Here is a 20,886-nt window from a genome sequence, read left to right as displayed (position 1 = left end):
ATCTGTTACCAACTCTCTCCTTGATATGGTCAAAGTCTCATTTCATACGTACTCCCAAGTGGCTACCATATGTCACTACTTGATACCCAATCTATCAATTTTTTTGGGATATATTATTAGAGTTCACTTCGTGTTCAATTTAAAAATAGATATTTGTACAGTTTTCCTATTAATTAATAAAAATATAATGCAAATTGAAGATATAAATATACTCATAAATCATATATAAACGAATTCCTTATTTTTAAAAAATTAAAATCTACAAATAAATTGAGAATATAATAGGCTTAAATAAAACTTTGTTTAAATTTTAATTTTATTAGAATAAAAATAAAAATTTAATAGATATTCAAATAAAAATAATATTTACAAGTTACAACTCTGTTTTTGTTGGCCGGCAACCTCAGAAAACAACCATTGCCTCAGTCTCTCTTAGCATCTTTTGACAGTTTCCACATATCTCCCAGGTATTGTTTTCTAGCTTTTGTACTTTCTCTTCTCTGTCGTCGGATAGCTTTTCTTGAAATAAACATATCCTTCCTATAAGCATCAATCTGCTTATTGTGCAAGTAACTTTCTGACACCGTATGCATGGAAATCCAAATTAAGTCAAATAAAATAACACTTATTGGTTCACATTAAAATAGCTTTTTTTTTTTTACATATAAAAATCATTATCACACCCACTGGGCGGCCTAACTAAATGAAATGAATTCTTTATTTCAAGGATAATAATTCAGCAATGCTAATGACATTGAAAAATAAAAAAAAAAATGAAAAAATAAACCTACTCGTTAGAACATTGACATTGCCGAATCATAAGCATATTTATTGCATTATACCACCTCTTTGTAAGGTAATCAAGACCTCTTATCAGGTGCCGTAAGTGCTTGTGCCTGACAATCATAATACAAAATTTGAACATCCAAACTACTTGAAGCTACAAAACACATTCAATCACCTGGACTATACCTTTGATCCAAAGAGAATGGCTTCATATTCCATGGAAGAATTTGTCGGAAATGGAGTTTTGAGGATGATGCTTACAAAATTGGTGGAGGAAGGATGGGATGATGTACCGACCTTGAAGATTATGAATGCAGAGGAGATGGACGCAATCAACATGACACACCAGCAAAAGGTTTGGTTATCGATAAAACCACTGTTTCTTTATTCTTTCACTAGAATTGTCCAGAAAGATTATTTCAGCTCTTTCAGTAAAACTCATCATGACTTTTATTCTTGAAGAAATCATAATAGCAGTCTCCTAGGAACGAGGTACTGGTGTGCAAGTGCAGATCATCATAACTAATTTGATTCTAAGTTTGTGCTCTATATACTCCAGGAAGCACTAGAGATCAGGACATACCTGCATGATCGTGCTTTGATGCAATATGGAGACAGACTAGAGGCCTCTGGAAAATGTCTGCCTGAGCTTCTTAACTTAAGCACTGCAGAGCTAGCTTCTCAGTATGGTCTGAGAAGAGGTCATGCAGCTCGATTTGTGGACAGAAGCAATGCATGCGGAGACCCTTCTCCCAAGTCATTTTCCATCTCAGCAAGGGGCACGGCGTCCAGAACCAGTAGCATTTACAAGCATTTTGAATCTGTCAACTCCAGTAAGGCACCAACTAAGACAAAATCTTTTCCCAGGAGTTCTACAAATGATAAATTATCGGAACAATCACTAGCTGATTTCAAGATTAAAGATGGATATGTCTTTAAAGGGATTGTTGCAGCAGAGCCAGCGGAGCCTCGAGCCTGTGGTTGTGTGCAGCCTACTCCTCTAGTAGAGGAAGCAGCTCCTTACTCTGCAATTGAAAACATCTCAGTTCAAAAACTAACCCCCGAGTATAAGGTGGGGATGGACCGTTTAGTAAAGACCAAGACACCTCCAATGAAGGCTTCAGAACTGTGGCGAGACAAGCCAGCTATCCTCCTCTGTATCCGACGTCCTGGGTAACTTACCATGTATTTTAGCTCGGGTTTATTATGCAATTTATCAATTCAATCATCTACATATAGCAAAAACTACTCTACTGAGATCTCAAGTAAGAAGGCAATATGAACATCTCATTTGTAATGTAATGGTTTAGAGAAAAAAAAAAAACCTGGATTAATTTGAAGTGATGGTAACCGATAAGAGGTTAAAAAATACCGACTCTATTCTATGATGCAAACAGAAAAATATAGATGATATACGATGCCTTGCCCTCCCAAAGATCACTAATAAGAACTAAATGCAAAATCCTGATGACATAAGTATTAAAAGATTATCAACAAACACTTCCCCTTCAAATTATTATACATTCTCGGTAAATAATGTTACTGACAGTTATTTCTCTGCATCTTCTGGACTTACCAACAGGTGCATCATGTGTAGAGCTGAAGCGCACCGCCTTTATGCGAAAAAACCCATATTTGATAAATTGGGAGTTCAACTTTTTGCTGTTCTTCATGAGCACATAGAAGCAGAGGTATTTAGTAAGTTTATATCGACAACTTGCTATTTCAAGGGAACTATATTTCTTGGTTACTTCACATTTATTTGCATGATGTAGGTTAAAGACTTCTGGCCTCGATACTGGGGTGGTATAGTAGTCTATGACCAAGCCATGCAATTCTTTAAAGCTCTTGGAGGTGGAAAACTTCTCAAAGAAAAGTTTCTATCAGGATTTGTCTTAAATCCTCGGGCCATTGCAAATTACAAGAGGGCAAAAGCTATGGGAATGGACCATAATTTTAGAGGAGAAGGTGAAATTAAAGGTGGTCTATTTATTGTTGGCAGCGGAAAGACTGGAATAGCTTACCAATTTATCGAGAGAAACTTTGGTGATTGGGCACCTCTAGCTGAAGTGATTGAGATTTGCACTCAGTTGCAAGAAAGTATCATCTAGCTTCTCTATCGAATACTACACCTGCTGTCCATTAAGAGATTTATTCTAACCAACTTCTCATCAACCTGATGCAGAACCAACAGCAGAATCAGAGGGAGGCCATAAATTCATCAAAGGAATAAGAACGAAGCGTGTTATGTTCCATGTGTGTTCCAAAATTTAAGTTTAGTGAATTTTTATTCAAGACTCAAGAGTGCTTCTAGTTTTAGGATTGCTTTTGTTGTAGTATCCTGAGTTGTGTTACCTTGAATGGATTATATTTATAAGAATCATCAGTTTTTAATGATATTCCTTTTGAACTCTGATAGTTCAAATCTGCTCTGCAATAAGAATTAGCATACAGCTTAGATGAAAGAAAAAGAAATAGCATACAGCTTAGCTAAAAGAAAAAAGATGTCGATGACAAGAAGTCAATGACCACTATTGTGCCTGCTACTTTGACAACCTAACAAGAACACTCAGGTTTTAAATCGAGTTAACAGGTTGACTAAATTTGCTGTCAGCATTGGTTTTCCACTTACAAGTATCCAACTAAGTTCTAGACATTTATCTAAAATTTTAATAAACTTAAACACAAAGCTCTATTGTAAAGTTCCACTTACAAGTTGGTCCCTGTCAGGAACCTTGCTCGTTGTTCGAGTCTTTGAGGTTGAAAACGGGGAAGGAGAAATAGAGAGAGAAGAGAGTTAGTCAAGAGTGGGAGAGAGAGAGTTTAAACTGATTTGAATTTGAATTTTTACTTGAATGAAATCTCACAACAGTAGTCATATTTATACGCTAGTTGGGGAGGTGGGGCTATTAGTTACAACAGCCGGAACTACTTTGATCAAGTGGTGGAACTACTTCAAACAAGTAGGTTTGATCAAGTGGGAGCATGGTCTAAATACTCTCCTACCCTTTCCTTTTACAACTATTTTCCATTTTACTTTTTTCCTATGATAAATTTTGAAAGGTTTTGTAACATCCCAAATACCTAATGGATAGAAGCGAGTCAACTATTAAATAATTACGAGTGCTAAAAATAAGTTTAACATTGAAGCGAAAATTTAGATATCTCTCACAAGCATTTTAAGTTTAATACTTACATCAAAAATCATAAATTAGCAATTCTAAGTATTAAATACAAACAATAGAGTCTGTACAGAATTTTCATCAGAGTGCGAAATAAAATTATTACACTCGAATTATGTTATAAAGAATTACCAAGAATCCATGAATGAGTCTAATCAAACTTCAAGAGATAACTCGGAGAGCAAATCATCAACTTCCACATCATCTGGGGGGTATGGATTAGGGGTGAGTTCCATATAAACTCAGTAAGGGAAATAATATTTGAACCAGACGGCTAAGATTTAAAAAGTAAATAACTAAAACAATATTTTCATATAAACTTCTTACCTTAGAGGACTGCTGCAAGATGAATACGTTCGTATATTTAGAAAACGTTTGTTTTTCTTTAAGAAAATCTAGTGAACTAGTTGTATAACCAAGCAAAGAATACATTTAATCAACATCATAAGCAGACATATTGTATCACATCAGGCATATCCAAGCATGTCAAATATTCAATAGATATTAAATAAGCAGCAAACCCAATAATCTCAAGATAAGTAGAAGAATCATCATACAAGAACATCATAGAGTCTCATATAGTATTTTTAATCTTATGTATCTTTTGTTAAGTCTTTTACTAGTTTCCACGCGAAACTGTTACAACATATATCTATTGAGGACAAAGGAGATCCCTGACTACCACTGTGAATCACCGATACCTTATCTAGTCAATTCCAGTTCCATATATAAACTATGATTACAGTCGTACGTCATCACTATGACCCTACATATCCTAACGCGAATCCACTCTCGTAGAGGAAACGCAAATCATTACAGGGAGCCATTTCCAACATTTATTTAGAGGAGGGAGAAACAGAAATCCCTCATAGATAATAGTCTAACGGATTTTTCCATTCTTTTCACTTGCTTATTACATGTTCACAATAAATTCCTTATTCTTTTCTTTGCATATTTCGTGTTCAACACAACCATTTCTATATTCCAAATCCAGTGGGGATCAATTTCACATACCCAGTCCAAAGGCCCATTTCACATATCCAGCTCGAATACCCATGTTTCCCCGGTCTTAACCTTCGAGTCATCCTCTTGGACCAAGACCTATTAGAATAACCCTCTTCTCCATCACCAAAGTAAGCCGAAGGGTCAAACTCGCATGCAATTACCAATCATCTTATTTTTCATACATCATGCTCAATATCTCCATAATAAGCAATAATCCATTATCCAAATGATGTATGCATCAAATCATCATGCTCAATAATATCATGTCACTTATCTAATTAAACAAACATCAATTTTTGTAGAAATTCATGCATTATAGTCATTTCATCATATGGTACAACCATCATACCTCACATATTTATGTCCAAATAATTTAGTCACCAAACAAGCACATAAGTCCATGCATCAAAACCATCGATATTTCAAATTAATTTAACTAGAAAATGCACTCAGAAATGTGAGAGAAAATACCAAATAATCGCTTAACCAAATTGAAGTCAAATTAATCTTTGGGAAGAGAAAGGAAGGACTCGTCGTACTCCTTGGACAACTCCTCAAACTTCTACTTTCTTTTCTTCCTTCTTGCTTCTTTCTCTCACTAAATTCTTTCTCTCTCTCTCTCTAAAATTTCTAAAATGGAAGAATGGGAAAAATGGTGGAAAAGTGAAGGAAGAAAGCTTTTTAAATAGCCATGGAGGGGCCATGGATGGACGACACATGGCACTCATCCGAACAGGACAAGTGGTGGGTGGTTGAGGAGTGGGTGGCCGGCAGTGGGACACGCGCAGCATGGGGAGCATGGCTGCGGATACGACGTGACCAAGGACTGTCAAGTCCATGGATTTTGGGGGATCCTCTCCCCTTTTTTGGTTATTCTTTCTTTTCTCTTTTTTTTTTTTTGTCTTTTCCTAAAATTTATTAAAAATAAAGTATAACAATTTAAATAAACCAAAATACTAAATTTAATAAAGTAAAAAATAAAAGTAAAAAAAATATAAAATTATCAATAATTAAATACGAAGAATTTAAATACCAATAGAAATTTAAAATGGCAATTAGACCCAAATAATAGAGTTTTGAGCATAAAAAGCAAAGATTCGGGGTGTTACAAGCTTCCTTACAATCCCTTTATAAGATAAGGAGAGAGAGAGAGAGAGAGAGAGAGAGAGAGAGAGAGATTTACTCACCGGCCTACATCACAAACCTTCGAGTAAATGAGAATAAAATTGTGATCAAGCTCAAAACATGCCTTCATGTATAATTAGTTTGCATGTGAAAGATCTTAAAGTTGAGTTTATATGGTTTATTTAAAGAATGATATAAAGCACAAAGCTAGCTGTTACCAATCAAGTAAGGTGATTGTAGATGACTTATCAAGGAAGTGTCATAATGGGGGTGATACGGGACGAAACTCCAAAACAAAGTTTTATTTAAAAAGGCAATAGGAGTCACCTCTAATCTTATTATAAGCAGAATTAGACATCAAAAATGTGCACCGGTCCTTACCCAAGATTCCAAGTCAAAATTTCATAGGGTGGGAGGATGTTGGGTGCCTACCTTATTGTATAAGCTAGCTAACTATATCCTTATTCCCATTTTGATCCTATTTTTAAGCAAGTATAGCATTTAAATTTAACTGATTTAAGAAAGAACTGCAAGTAATTTATTGAACTGGACACCTTATTGACACCTTATTGACAGCCTTTGGTTCTTGTCCTAAGACCCATAAACAACAACCCTTTTATATATGACAAGTGCACTGCAGCAGATTTCCATTCAACAGATTATTTACCATTTTTGTACTCCCTAAACACCTCTGCATGTACCAAATGGCAGCCCAACAACCATTACCTAGACATCCCAAAACTCTTTTTTTTAGCCCAAAAAATGGGAAGTAAAGCCAAAAACATGGACTACCAAATTTTCTTTCATTTAGGACATTTTAAAATGGGATTGCTAAAAGCAGAGCCCAACAGGTACCTAAATAATTGTAGAGCATACTTAAGATGGACAGCACAAAATCTTACACGAATGATAAACAAACAAAGATAAAATTCCGGTTAATAGATGAGGAATAGTAAGTATGAGCAGCAGCAAGATAGCAATTAAAGGGAGGAAATTTCTGAAAAAAAAAAGAATAATTCATAAAAATTGGACCAAAATACATCCTAGAGCCCTAAAAGAAATTGTATGAGACAGCACCAAACTAAAAGTGAAACCAAAAATAAATTTGGGTATGAAACAACATCTAGAAAGCATTGTCAGATCATGTAAAAAAGATTAAACCAAACTGAGTTTTGAAACTCGTATTTATGCAAAAGACTTCCACACCTCATTCATTTACAATTTTTGCAAACCTCTAATACACATAAACTGCCTGAGAACTCCCCAAATAATTTTATTTCAAAAAAAAAAAATTTCTGGTGGAAGTAAGAGGGCCGTCGCCATTTTCAAAGAAAAAAGAAGCATGTGTTTTCTTTCATATCACCTTAGACAAACACAGGGAATAGAATCCTCATTCTTTTCAAATCATTAGTAGGGCATAAATGGGAGTCTAACAGCAACAGGATTAAGATGACCCAGAACAGGTGAGCAGGCAGCAGGTAAGGAAGACTAAATGATAGAGATAGGAAAACAGTGCATTCAAGCACCAAGTAGGCCATGTAGTGGGGTAATTTCATTAAGAAAATAATGCACAGTCTTCCACAATATAATTTGCAGAAATAGATGAATTTCTAAACAGAAAAACATACATAAATATGGACCAAACAGAAATAAAAATTTCTTGAATGTATGGTGTAGATAAAAAATATCCTAGTATGGAAATGTGCTACATGACATTGTGTTGGGGCATCAATAAGCCGGTGCCACACCAAGGAATCCCAAGCAGAATGTAAAAGGGAGCAAGAAGGGAAATCAGTCCAAACAGCAAACGACATTCGGCATACAGAAATTGAGAAAAATTTTCAGTGTCCATGCTGTTTTAGACCATGATCAGGTTTGGACCTGAAAGCCAAAGTTTGAAATCATGATTAATCAGTCCATACTACCTCTCAACAGTGTTTACGCCTATGGGCTTTTATGACATAGCAGCCAAGTTTATCGGCTTTAAGAGGAACAAATAAGAAATAAGAGGCAACTAAGAGATAAACAATCCAAAGTCTGAATTTGTCAAAACAAGAAGCCATTCACAGTCCATCAAGAGGGTGCCCAAGCCAAGGAAAATCAAATTCCACCATAGCTGTCCTTGGGATTTTTGTTAGATTTGTAAGAAAGCAAATGGCCCTAAGCTAGGTAATAATCAGAGAGTTCTTTCACAGTTTACTTGACCAATCAATTCCCACTACGTCAAAGAATTAACCCTTTACCATCTAATCATAATACTTGATCTATTGACCTTATACATATAAAAGAATTGTGCCTCTAACTGGAATCATGCATTCAGTGAAATATTGGCCACAGTGAATTGCAGAGGCCTTTCATGGTATTCTAATCAAACAGCATCAGTTCCACATTTTTCATCTTAGTCATACTAGTCAAATGTAAGTTCATGGCAGTTTGAGTTTCATTCTTCCAGATTACAACATGCTTTCATCAATTCCAGAATTAAAACTTTTCCATTGCAATCTTGTAAAAGCATATGCCAATTAATTTTAAGATTTACAGAAATTTACCTAAGGGGCCCAGACTGGAAATCTCCTGAGTGAATTTGCTGGCTGATGAAACCTTTTGGTCTTTGCTCCTTTCTTACTCTTTCGTTCCTTGTTCTATTAGCTTGCTTCTTTTTCTCTCGTCTCAACTACCTTAGCTCCTCTTGCTGTTTCCCCCTTTGATTCTTGAAGGAAACAAGAAGAGTTTGCTCCTTTCTTACTCTTTCATTCCTCATTCTATTAGCTTGCTTCTTTTTCTCTCTTCTCAACTACCTTAGCTCCTCTTGCGGTTTCCTCCTTTGATTCTTGAAGGAAACAGGAAGAGAAGCTTAGGGTTTTTCTTCTCTCTCTGAGTTTTTAGTTTTTCTCCCTTTTTGTTCTTGAACTGCCCGGCCCCTCCCTCCCCCTACGCAGGGGTGCAAATCATCATTCAGGTTCCCCTTTTATGGAGAGATCAGTGCCCTCTTCTGCTCCAGAAACCCATCTGGACGTGACACCCTCAAGCTTGTTACCGTTTCCATTGGGTTTTCAGATCGCCTCCCTTTTCTTGCTTCAAATTTCCTTCTTCTTTGCATCCATTGTCGTCCTTTCCTAAAGAACTCTGTCCTTCAAATAACTGACCTCGTGTCTCGCCTCTCCTCTTTCATCTGCATAGCACATTCTTTTTTTATGTAGGAAAAGGCATCCCCACTCATCATGGGCAGCTTGCAACGAAGTACTATAAGCCTATCAATGAGGATAAATCTCAAACAATTGACAGTCTGACATGACCCTGACCAGTTCAAGGAGTTTAATGCTTTGGTTCGTCCCGCATAGTACATGCTCTCTCTACCAAGAAAAGTTTCCCCACTTATCATTCGCAGTTTGCAACAAATTAATCAGTCTATCAATCAGGATAAATGTCAAGAATCAAATGTCACCTGGTATATGTGGTTAAGTAAATTATGTGTTAAACAAGTGTTTTTCTTTGCACATATTTGATCAATTTCTATGTTGAATAAAGCAACAATACCCTCCCATTCGGCAATTCCACCTAGTAAAACTAAAATAAATGATTGCATGTCTTACCTCAATTAATACAACAGTCCATCAGAGCATTGTTCAATAGATATCTGAATCGCTCTTGCAGAGAATGTAAAACTCTTTATCCAGTAAATGAATGCCTCTAGACCTCACAAAACCAAGAGGTCTGAATTAAGCTCAGTTCCTCACTAGGTATTTATCTCTATTTAATTTCACCAAGTTCGAGAAGTAACCTCCTTCAAATCACATTTATAGGGATATGTATAGCCCACTGCGCTCCAACTGCTGTTCTGGTATGCCTATTAAGTAGCCTCTTTTCAGTACTGATTGATGGACTTGGTTGTTTACCAATGGAATGAGATGTTTTAGCATAACCTGCAATAGCTTTTAACACTCTCCTAAGCAAAGACCAAACATTCTTTTAAGTGAAAACCATCACCAGAAATCTCCGCACGAACACACTCCATCCTTAAACAAATGAAAACGAACAGCATCTCTCACAAGTATTTCTCTCTCGGTGATTTTGGAAATATATTTAGTGGCATTGTGGCAATCATTGCAGACTCTAAGGTTTTTAACAACTCGTATGGGAAGGCCAGGAGGAATAAATATCAGCCCAAATGCAATTGCAAGCCTCTCACTATGGTGGTGAAGCATCTTTATTTTCTCTGATTCCTCAACATCATGAAGAACAGAACTTATATCTGGCACATAACCTTTCTCTAACATTTTCTGATTTAACTTCTCCAACTCAACATATATCTGACATGAATATGGACTTGACTGATCATCTGCTGAGAAAATGTGCACTTTTCCTTTATATTTGATCCAACTACATCCAGGTTCCTTTCTCACTCCCTTTTCTCTCATTTTTCTCCGTAATTGTGACACGGAGTCCCATCTCTGCTCAGCAGCATAGATACTTGCAAGTAAGATGTAGCTTGCAGGGTTCTGGGGCTCTAACTCTACAAGTGATTCTGCTGCCCATTTGCCAATTTCTAAATTCCCGTAAACTCTGCACGAACTAAGTAAGGTGGACCAACCAATAGTATCAGGAGAATAGGGCATCCTATTTACAAATTTTTTTGCTTCTTCCAACCTTCCAGCTCGGCTGAGGAGGTCAATCATGCATGTATAATGATCCTGAGTTGGTGTAATCCCATGTTCTTTCACCATTGAGTCAAAATAATCACAGCCTTTATCCACCAGTCCTGCTCTGCTGCAAGCTGAAAGAACCCCAATGAAAGTAACCCCATCAGGTTTTAGATCTTGTTCTAACATTTTTTCAAATAATTCAATTGTCTCATTCGCTTTTCCAAATTGAGCATAGCCAGAAACAAGTGCAGTCCAAGAGACTTCATCCTTGACGCTCATTTCATTGAAGAGCTTAGTAAAATCCTCAAGACTGCCGCATTTACCATACAGAGTGACAAGTGCATTTGATACAGTAACAAAAGAAAGTAAACCAGAAACTATTGCTTGACCATGAAACTGGGCACCCTCTTCTAAGCTTGCCAGGTTTGCACATGAGCTAATTACACTTCCAAGAGTAAAATCGTCTGGAACAATCCCATTTCTCTGCATATCACAAAAAATTTTTACAGCCTCTTCACTGTGCCCATTTTGACCATAACCCACAAGCATTGCAGTCCATGATACAACGTTCTTGTGTTTCATTTTCTTGAAAACAGCCTCAGCAGACTTAATGCTTTTACACTTGCAATACATATCAACAAGAGCACTGCCCACAAATAAATTATCCTGATAATCAGTCCTAAAAACAAAAGCATGAATTTGTTTCCCTTCCTTCAAGGCCATAAGCCCCGCACAAGCAGTCAATACACTTCCAAAAGTGAACTGATCCATGGCCAAGCCTTCCATTCTCATCTCTTTAAGCAACCTGATAGCCTCTCTCTCCGAACCATTTTGGGTAAGTCCAGTAATCATGGTTGTCCATGAAACCGAGTCTTTCTCCTTCATACTTCGAAACAACTTTTCTGCCTCCTCAACCATCCCAAAACGCAAAAATGCTGTAACTATAGTATTATGCATAACCACATTTCTATCTGACATCTCATCAAAAACCTGCTTTGCATCAGAAATCAACCCCGTTTTGGCGTACATATCTATCAAAGGACTACCTACAAAAACATACGACTCAAACCCGAACTTCACTATCTGCCCATGAATCTGCTTACCCAAAACAACACAATTCCGACTAGAAGACAATATAAGCATCGTTGAAAATGTAATTCTATTCAAATTGATAGGCCCATCTTTCAACATCAAACTGTAAGCGTTAACTGCCTCAGAAACCAAACCATGAGAGGCATACCCGGATATAAGCGAGTTCCAAGACACCCCATCTCGACTTGGCATGCGAGTAAACATATCTTCCATATTCAAGAGATGCCCAGATTTGGAATACGCGGAGAGAATAGTGTTCCATGAGAAAAGGTTTGGTCGAGCCATTCTATCAAACACGCGACGTGCATAATCTATGTTGCCCAGTTTGCTATAGGCATTTATAAGGTTGTTGCAGAGAAAGGGTTCTGGGTTTATGAGGGTCTTGATTACGTGGCAGTGGATTCGCTTTGCTTGATGCTGGTTTCTTGTTTCGCAGCAGAGCTTCAACAGTGAAGAGTAGTGGTTAGAGAGCCAAGACATTTGAGTTCGTAGAACCTGAAGCGTTATTTGGCGGGAAGAAGCTTCAGATTAGTAGGAAAATGAACAAAGAAAACGGAACAAAAACCTCTCCAATCTCTTCGGCATCTTCTATTTACTTAAAACTTCATTTTATTATATATATATATATATAATCAGAAAATAACTGATACAATTTTATATAAAATATATAATATATATTGTTTGTGTATATTCTGGCAAACCATCATCTCTAAAATCATAACATAATTAATATGAGTAATTATGTCAATATTTAAAATATAAGTAATATCATTTTTTATTATCTAAAATCATAACAAATTATTGTCAAGAAAATAATTATATACAACCATTTTCTATTTTGGACGCATTATTTTCATTTTATAGATTTATTAATTATATAATAAATAAATATAGATTTTTTAAAATATATATATATATATATATCAAGAAAACATATAATCAACATAAACAATTCCCTTTCAGGCATGAGCAGATTAATCATCCAGAAAATTCAAGTAATGAGCAGTCACTAATTTGGTGATGATCAGAATTTAATAAGAAATTTCCAAGTTACGTATAAGAGAGGCTATAGTTGTTAATTGCCTCCTTCCAAATCCCAATGTTTTGTGTCTCCACCACCACTGCAGAGCTATCTCTGCAAATATTATCAGGTAATAATGGATTCTCATAGCAGAGAATCTGTTCATGATAATTACCATTACAGATCTGCTAGAGTATATCATCAGTTTTTTACCCTGATTTATCATCCTGACTACTGCAGAGATAAGCTTTGACCATTCAATTGCTTACGGCGACAGATCTCAACAATTTCAGGGAAGGAGGGGAAAAAAAAAAAAAAAAGGAAATTGCATTGCGCCTGTAAATATATAATTACTGCATATGGCTTCCAACACCGAGCTGAATAATGCAGCATACTCCCAGATTATCTTATAAACTACACAGATAACAGACCCAGATCCTATCATGATGAAATACGATCTTTCTCTCTTATCCCATCTCATAGGATTAGTAAATATCAATCTATACATTTTCTGATCCATGAACAAGGCTTCTCGCAGTACAAGCACATGTTTCCGCAATTTTTTTCTCGCCTTCTTAAGCCTGTGTATGAATGAAGCAAAACAAACATGAAGTTTGCTACTGCTTCTTCTACTTCGGGCTTTTTTAAGCTACAGATGATTGCCTGCTTTGCCTATGCAACTCACTCTACAAGCTGAAATAGCAGCTTTGCATTGTCCATGAATGTTTTTTCCCAGCTTCGCATTCGTAACAAATTCAAATGAGCTTTGTTTCCTCGCTGATGGTGCCAGTACAACTTGAGAAAGTAGGTTTAGAGCTCAACTTTCATGTGGCCAGAAGGCAGAGATCCTGCAGAAGCAGTAGAGGGTTGCATTATTGGCTTACTTCACCAATAAGAACATACATATATGCAAGGGAAAGAAAAGCAATGAACTATACCATCTACGTCTTGGTCGCCAGGAGGGGCAGTGGATCCATAACTCATCTGGACAACATTGTGCAGTTCATCGTCCCACCCGTTTGGCATCTGTGGTACAAGAAAATTACTATCACTTTACAATGTACCGTGAGCTATCTAAGATTGCACATTTAAGCCAATCAGAATATAATTTTGTAATTTCTCTTCATATGCTGCATGAGAATGATGTTCTCCAGTCCCTCACGGATCAAGGGTCAGTGTTTTACCATTTCAATCAATGAACTCTATTACTTTAATCACTGCCTAGCATCTAATCATATAGGCAAGTTCTACAGCTCCTTTCCTCTCAACCAAATAAAGGTATGAACTATGTAAAAGGTGAGTGATCAGCAAATCATGAATCTGGTAAAAGACTGAAATATACCTGAGCAGGCTCTTTGAATCCACCAGTCATGGCTCCTCTCATGGACGGCAACTGGGAGTTGATATTTCTCCTAAGAATGTCGGATGGGCTGCAAATGGCAGGGAGAGTGGCAGGGATAAGACCTGGTTGAGATGGATGCATTGGAGGATAAGCCATAGATATGTCTGGGGGAAACCCCAATGTAGATGATGGAATGGCTCTTGACTGAAGGATCTGAATAAAAATTGGTTACATGAAGAAACACTTGGTGGATATGATGAGAAACAAAGGAAACGCAGGATGGCATATGCATCAATGAAACAAATGCAAATTTACTTACGTCTTTCGTTAATAACCCTTCTAGGTTAAAATCCAGTCGTGGATTTACAGTCGCAAGTTTCATTGACAGAAACTGGAAACCCAAAAGAAAAAAGATGCATTAGCTATGAGCTCCTCCAAAGAAAGACTATTCCGGGAGACAGATAATCAAAAAAATTGAAGGGAGAAATAGCTATGAGTTGTCTTCTTCTCAAATTATGGCTCGTGCATAAAATAACAAGGAAATAATTATATTGTCTCACTTAAAACAACCTAAATCTAGTTGCAAGGGGCAGTTTACATATGTATCAACCTTTCTGATGAAAGCTCGTGCAGAGTTATGAAGACATAAAAATAGCCAATTAAAGTTGACTAATTGAGAATCACTTGGCTGGAAATGGAGAATATATCACTTATCATTCCCATACCTCAACTTGCCGTTGCAGTGATTGCACATAATTAATAATTTCATCTAGCATCACTGCCTTGCCGGTGACCTGAAATGATAAATCAAATCTAGATCAAATGAACTGGAAGGCAGTATTTATTTACTTTGATAGCAGAGTTATCCTCTAGAAAACAAACCTTGCTGCAACCGGGTACAAGATCTTGAAGAAACTTCATTCTTTCACTAATTTTTTCCCTCCTTACCTGTAATCAGAATCAGTTAAACTACCACCACTCTAATACTAAAAGAGCAGATGGCTTCATTTTAACTTAAACTTATGTTAAGTCTTACTCTTTCGGCAAGACTATGACTATTTGTGGCCTGGCCTCTCCGAGCTCTGACATGAATATATTCTTCTTTTGGAGGATCAGAAGCTTGTGATGTTTGTTTGCCATGTTTCCCAGTAGTCTTGTTAGGAGTTGAAGATGGATTTTTCTCGCACATTTGCTGGTTTTCAGCATTATCCTTCATCGTTTCACCAGGTTGTTGGCCTCCTCCGGATTGATCAATCTCATTCTCCAAGCATTTTAAAGTTAGCCATGCGAACTACAGAAATTGAAAAGCATAACAAAGAGGAAAGACACATTGGAAAAAAAGCTTCTACGTTTTCTACCTGTCCAGCCCTCTTCCTTTTCTTTGAGCTGAGACACCTAGCAGAAGTTTCCCCACCAGTACCCTCCATGCCAGATGGTTCATCTTGACCACCACCGCCACCACCGCTGAACTCAGCTTCATCAGACTCATTACCAGACCCAGGTACAACTTGTTTTGCTTCATCTTGGGACCTTGCAATGCTCTCACTTCTTCTGTCATTCTTGAGCGGACTCCCTTCGGTAGGCCCGCGTTCTACTGTTAGAGAAGCATCTTTGGAAGGTTCACCAACATTCAACTGATTCTTATGAAATTGCCCTCCAGACACTGACTTCAACTCACTTCCTAGAAAAAGATCTTGAGGTCCTTGTATCATGCCCGCAGTCCGAGTGTACAGACCCATAGCTTCAGGAATGCCAAAAGGAGTGACTACATCACCAAAATTCCCACCATTGAAACATGAAAACCTGGCAGCACGCTCAATGAAAGCAGAATCAGCTGGGAACTGAGCAAGGCTCTGTGGAAGCATTCCAGGCGCACTTGGCAAGAGAATACTCCCCTTCAACATTGCACTTGGTGGATTCCAGGCCATATCAAGTGATCTGTCAATGCTACTTCTCAAAGATGCAGGACTGCCTTTACTAATTCCCATTGCGTTTGAAGTGCTTGCATTGTTTTGCACGTTAATATCACAAAATCCCATGCTTTGTGAATTGGGAGGGTGTTCCCACAGATTTTGACCAAATGAGTCCACCATTGAAGCAGAGCAGGAAGAAGAACAAACAGCCATTGGATTATCAGATGGTATTAGACCCATATGCGTGTTAGAAAGATTGCCGCTACCAAATCGCCAGTCTGAAGCAACAGTAGGAGAATTATAATTCATTGGATTAGTATCATTGCCCCTTGCCACCTCAAATTTATCCTTCTCACTCATATCCATCTGTCTTCAACAGGGAATAGCTAAAGCCGAAACCTCTCCTAAAATTCCAATTCAACCACCTAAAAATTTAAATTAAAACAGACACTGAGCTTCCAAAGTTGACCAATACAAATCCAGAACTCAAGGGATTCGATAAGGTTAGCCAAAGATCAAAGCCCTCGAAGAGGGAGGAAGGGGGGAAGACAAAATTTTAAAAAACAAAAATCCAAAGATGCAATATTGTTAAAGAAATTTTAATTTTACAACCAAACCCCAGCCCAACTACAAAGCTTGAGACTTGCAATGGAAACAAGTTGCCTCTGGTCTCAATGAGACTCGGTCAAAAGCTCAATCCAAGGAAAGAAACCATGTGCAAAGTTATAACTAGGGAAGCTAGCTACAAAAAGAAATAGTTGTGGAGAAGTAACCACGGAAATGAACTCAATTTAGGGCCTTGAGCACCCAGAAAACACAGGTGAACCTATGTGGCCAAGATCAAACGAAGTAATCTGCCTCCGTTTCCAAAGCAAGTATGGCACTTGAAGTACCAAAATTGCAACACAACGAGGTGGTTTCCTCAAAGAAAAAGAAACACAGAAAAAGAAAGTTCAAAAGGACCTGTCAACAAAAGAGAGAGAGAGAAAGAGAAATAGAGGAAGTCTGATAGAAGCAGTCAATTAAACAAAAGGACATTGATTTCAGAACAATAAATAATCCCCAGCCCATTCAAAACCCTAGTCAGAGTTTCTGAAACACAGAGAGAAAAAAGAGAGAGAAACCCAACTAAAAGTGGGCAGAGAAAGATACCCATTTGAGATTCTGTGCTACTTTTGGTACCCTGCTCTCCATTTCAAAGCTTTTCACTTCTCATAAACCTTATGGAATTTGAACTTTTGTTCAAACACCCCCTAGTCTGCTCCACTGTCAATACTCAATGCATACAGAAAAGTGAAGATACAGAGAGAGAAAGAGATAAAGAAAGTAGTGGGTATTTTTGAAGGGAGAGTGAAAGAAAGAAACAATGGCAAAGGTCCTCCATTTATACCCACGCTTGCATCAAAAAGAGAGCTTTGATCATTAACTACCGCCACTGCTACTGTAAAATATAAGTAATTGCTTGTTTGTGCGACCTCCCTCCATCAAAAGCATTTTGATTTTGAATTTTTTTTAGATTTCACCTTAACTTTAGTTTACCATTAATATGCATTATTATAGTGGGCAATTATTCTAGCAACTGACGATGCCAACTTTCATTAGGAGATTATCTTATTGCATTAATCCTTGGGAAGTGAGCTTTAGTATCTTTAATGGAGGGGGGGTTTGTTTGGTCAAGAAGCCAAAATCTAGCAACCTCATTTCCACACTTTCCTTTTCTCAAAAAGCTATTAATCCTACTAATTTAAGATTGTTAGCAATTTAATTTAATTTAATTAAATTACAACCCACATGGCTCATGCAGTGTACATCTAATTTTCACACTGGGAGTTTTTATGATCTTTTTATTGTATTATCTATGCTTTCACATGTATCCTCTAAATTAATTTCTTAGTTGAAGAAATTTCTTACTTGAAGAAGGAGAAACTGTATGTTTAATTAACTCTTTTAGTGAAAAAGTTTATTAGGCGATCATCTTATAAAATTAGGACAAATAACCCTTTCTAAGGGTTTTTTAATTCTTTTTTCTTTTTTTTTTTTTTTGAAAAACAAAATCATAAACTTTTCAATGTATATAATATACAAGCTTAATTGTAAAAATGGTTGTCTCTCACAATAATTTTTTTGAAAATTTTGAAACTTGGCATATCAATGTTGCAATTAAATTTTTAATTTTAAAATTCTAATTAATTTATCTGTTAAATTTAACTATATTTTTAAACACATTATCATCACATAATTGTTATATGATTAAAAATTAATAATGTAGGTAACATTATCGATTCTTCTTTTTAATTAATTGATAATTAAATGTGGGTTTTTTATAAACTCAATATTCTGCATTAAGGTATGATTATAATATATATATATATATATATATATATAAGTAATTGCACTAAATACCCTTTAGTTTACAATGGTCTCCACTTACACCTCTTTTTTAAAAAATATATATATATACTCTTTCTCCCCTATTATTTGTAGTTTCTGTTAACTTTCAACACTGAGTTTTAAAATAACAATTTTGCTCGTATGTATAAGTACAAAATTTCAATGTTCTTTTTTAAAAAATAATTCACTCTAAAACAATTTTACTTGGTTTTTTCCTTAAGTTTGAAGTTAATTCTATTGGAATCACTGGGTTCACAAATATTCAAAGCATACATAGCCAGGGTTCACTTATTCTTAATTCCCATTTCGTAATTTTTTAATCATTTACTCAAAATTATGATTAAATATTCATTAAAGATACTAAAGAATTGTAGATAAAAATAAGTGTCTACGACTTGAATATATAGTGAGTGAGAAACAAAAAAATTGAAATTGATGGAAAAATTATATAAATTTTTGAATTATGACAATTGAAGGTATTAGTAGACTCAGTCTGATTTTTCTACTTATAATTTTTTTTTAGAAGCATCAGAGAATAAAAATTTAATTTTACTAAATTTTAATAATGACTTAGTAGAATATTGCAATAGATACAAGTTTAATATTCAATTTAATTCTAAATTAAATGAATGTAAAAAATATTTTTTAATTCATTTAACTTAGAAAATGAATATGAGAAATGAAATCCTTATCCTTGATTACCATAGTAAAATTATATTGTTTTGTATTTTATATATAAATGTGTACAAATTTATCAACTAAAATTATTAAACTCAAATTTCTTATGAACAATTTAGATATTTATATTTTTCAATTTATATTAGATATGTTGGAATTGTGAGTTTTTTGAAGTAATTTTTTACTGTAATTTTGGAAAACCATATTTGTACTTAATAATATTAAATATTTTTGTCTAAAAATAGAGAGGCTAAGTATAGGTTATGGTAAAAATGAAGGTGTTTAATGTAAATTTCCTAAAAATAATAACCTATTAAAGTTAACTCTTAGCTACTAAACAAAAGTTGAGCAGCTACATTGTGATGTTCGCCCCCCATCATCCATAGGAGGTACCTTAAACTTAATTATATATGCATATTCTTCTTTTTTTTTATAATTATTTTATGGGTTTTTTTTTATTTTTTATAAACCAGTCCACTATTCACATTATTGTACTACATATATATATATAATGATTTTGTTGAATTATAGAATTATTATTTCATTTTATTTTAAAATATATGTTTATATATAAAGATATGTATAATTATTAAAAAATAAAATTATTTTTAAACTCACGGTATGTTTTTCATTTTTCAATTTGAAGGTCGAACCATGTGTATGATATTTGTTTTTTCAAATTCGAAACGCTTATTTTAAATTTTATGAAAAGAATCAAACATAGTAATAATATAATTTCGTCAACAAATTAAATAGTCAAAAATATAATTATTAATATGCTTAATACACTGTTTCTCGACGTGATTGTTTTTCGGATGATTAATTAGCAATAAGTTACAACCTAATCCCATTTCACTTGTCATCATTTTTATTTAAAATATGAATTAAAAAGAAAACGAAATTACCACAAAATTAGTAGAATTATTTATAGATTTGATGTATATTAGTTCAAAAATTTATTCAAATAAATGGGGGGGGGGGGGGAGTGGCTACCAAATTTACTTACATTCTCGGAGTTGACCCACAAATATATACTGAGAACACACACTTATCTTTTTCTCCTTTAAACAAGGCTTCCCTAGGAAAGATAATTCATTGAACCATATAATAATAATAATAATAATAAATTTATACATACATATATATATATATATATGTTAATTTACTACGTAGCTTGCACTACTGGACTGTCCCTTCCTCTCTTTTTCTCATGTCATTATTAGTTGGCATTGGGACTTACAATCTCAAATAACTAAGCCTTAGAATAATGGAATCTCTATCACCCTTTACTTTATTAAAAAAAAAAAAACCCTAATCTTTTACTTAACCCCATGCTTAATTTTCTTTTTCTATTTCAATCTTCATGTAAGAGAAGAACCTTGATTAGTTATAATTGGTTTAGTTAATTAAGAGGATATGGTAATTATATATATACATTGTATAAGCAACCATAAACAAAAATCTAGAGGGGAATAGTCCAAAGAAGAAGACGTGAAAATTATAAAAAGAAAACAAAGGGAACATAAAAATTAAAATAAAATAAAAAGTATACATCTTTACATATATATTAATTATGTTAAAGAAAAGATGGGATACGTTGAGATTCCTTGGTACAATTTTTTTTCTTCAATTTCATAATGAGAAACCCAAGAATGACAAATGGGGAATTGCCACGTGGAGATGTGGGGTTACCCTTTTATAGGAAACC

The 20,886-nt window shown here is 35.2% G+C and overlaps 3 protein-coding genes across 25 annotated transcripts; 1 reads left to right on the top strand and 2 right to left on the bottom strand.

Moving 5' to 3' along the window:
• Window positions 1-700: 700 nt before the first annotated feature.
• LOC110824135 (pentatricopeptide (PPR) repeat-containing protein) lies at window positions 701-12,510 on the bottom strand. 20 transcript variants are annotated; one of them, XM_088213103.1, is made up of 5 exons: window positions 8,648-12,510; window positions 5,445-6,164; window positions 4,101-4,173; window positions 3,142-3,217; window positions 701-2,962 (listed from the first exon to the last, which is right to left on the bottom strand). In XM_088213103.1, the coding sequence occupies exon 1, from the start codon at window positions 12,311-12,313 to the stop codon at window positions 10,082-10,084; it is 2,232 nt and encodes a 743-aa protein (XP_088069229.1). In that variant the 5' UTR covers window positions 12,314-12,510; the 3' UTR covers window positions 701-2,962; window positions 3,142-3,217; window positions 4,101-4,173; window positions 5,445-6,164; window positions 8,648-10,081. The 20 variants fall into 20 exon arrangements, with proteins under 20 accessions (XP_088069229.1, XP_088069232.1, XP_088069228.1 ...); XM_088213106.1 differs by lacking the exon at window positions 3,142-3,217; XM_088213102.1 differs by lacking the exon at window positions 5,445-6,164.
• Window positions 989-3,183, top strand: LOC110824551 (uncharacterized). The gene is made up of 4 exons (XM_088213122.1): window positions 989-1,141; window positions 1,346-1,959; window positions 2,369-2,477; window positions 2,562-3,183. The coding sequence occupies exons 1-4, from the start codon at window positions 989-991 to the stop codon at window positions 2,895-2,897; spliced, it is 1,212 nt and encodes a 403-aa protein (XP_088069248.1). The 3' UTR covers window positions 2,898-3,183.
• Window positions 12,511-13,184: 674 nt separating the features above from the next.
• Window positions 13,185-17,611, bottom strand: LOC110824112 (basic helix-loop-helix (bHLH) DNA-binding superfamily protein). Of its 4 annotated transcripts, XM_022054649.2 has the most exons (9): window positions 17,262-17,609; window positions 15,555-16,534; window positions 15,233-15,457; window positions 15,079-15,144; window positions 14,922-14,990; window positions 14,516-14,587; window positions 14,197-14,409; window positions 13,793-13,880; window positions 13,185-13,702 (listed from the first exon to the last, which is right to left on the bottom strand). In XM_022054649.2, exons 2-9 carry the CDS (start codon window positions 16,473-16,475, stop codon window positions 13,665-13,667), a joined length of 1,692 nt encoding a protein of 563 aa, XP_021910341.2. In that variant the 5' UTR covers window positions 16,476-16,534; window positions 17,262-17,609; the 3' UTR covers window positions 13,185-13,664. The 4 variants fall into 4 exon arrangements, with proteins under 4 accessions (XP_021910341.2, XP_021910343.2, XP_088069226.1 ...); XM_022054651.2 differs by having other exon boundaries at window positions 14,197-14,400; window positions 15,555-17,611; XM_088213100.1 differs by having other exon boundaries at window positions 15,555-17,609.
• Between the last annotated feature and the right edge of the window lie 3,275 nt (window positions 17,612-20,886).

The sequence above is a fragment of the Carica papaya genome, chromosome 2 (genome assembly GCF_054855325.1).
Source record: "Carica papaya isolate Zhongbai chromosome 2, ASM5485532v1, whole genome shotgun sequence".
Lineage (NCBI taxonomy): Eukaryota > Viridiplantae > Streptophyta > Magnoliopsida > Brassicales > Caricaceae > Carica > Carica papaya.
The sequence above is the reverse complement of the archived record's forward strand: the minus strand, read 5'-3'. Positions and strand labels throughout refer to the sequence as shown.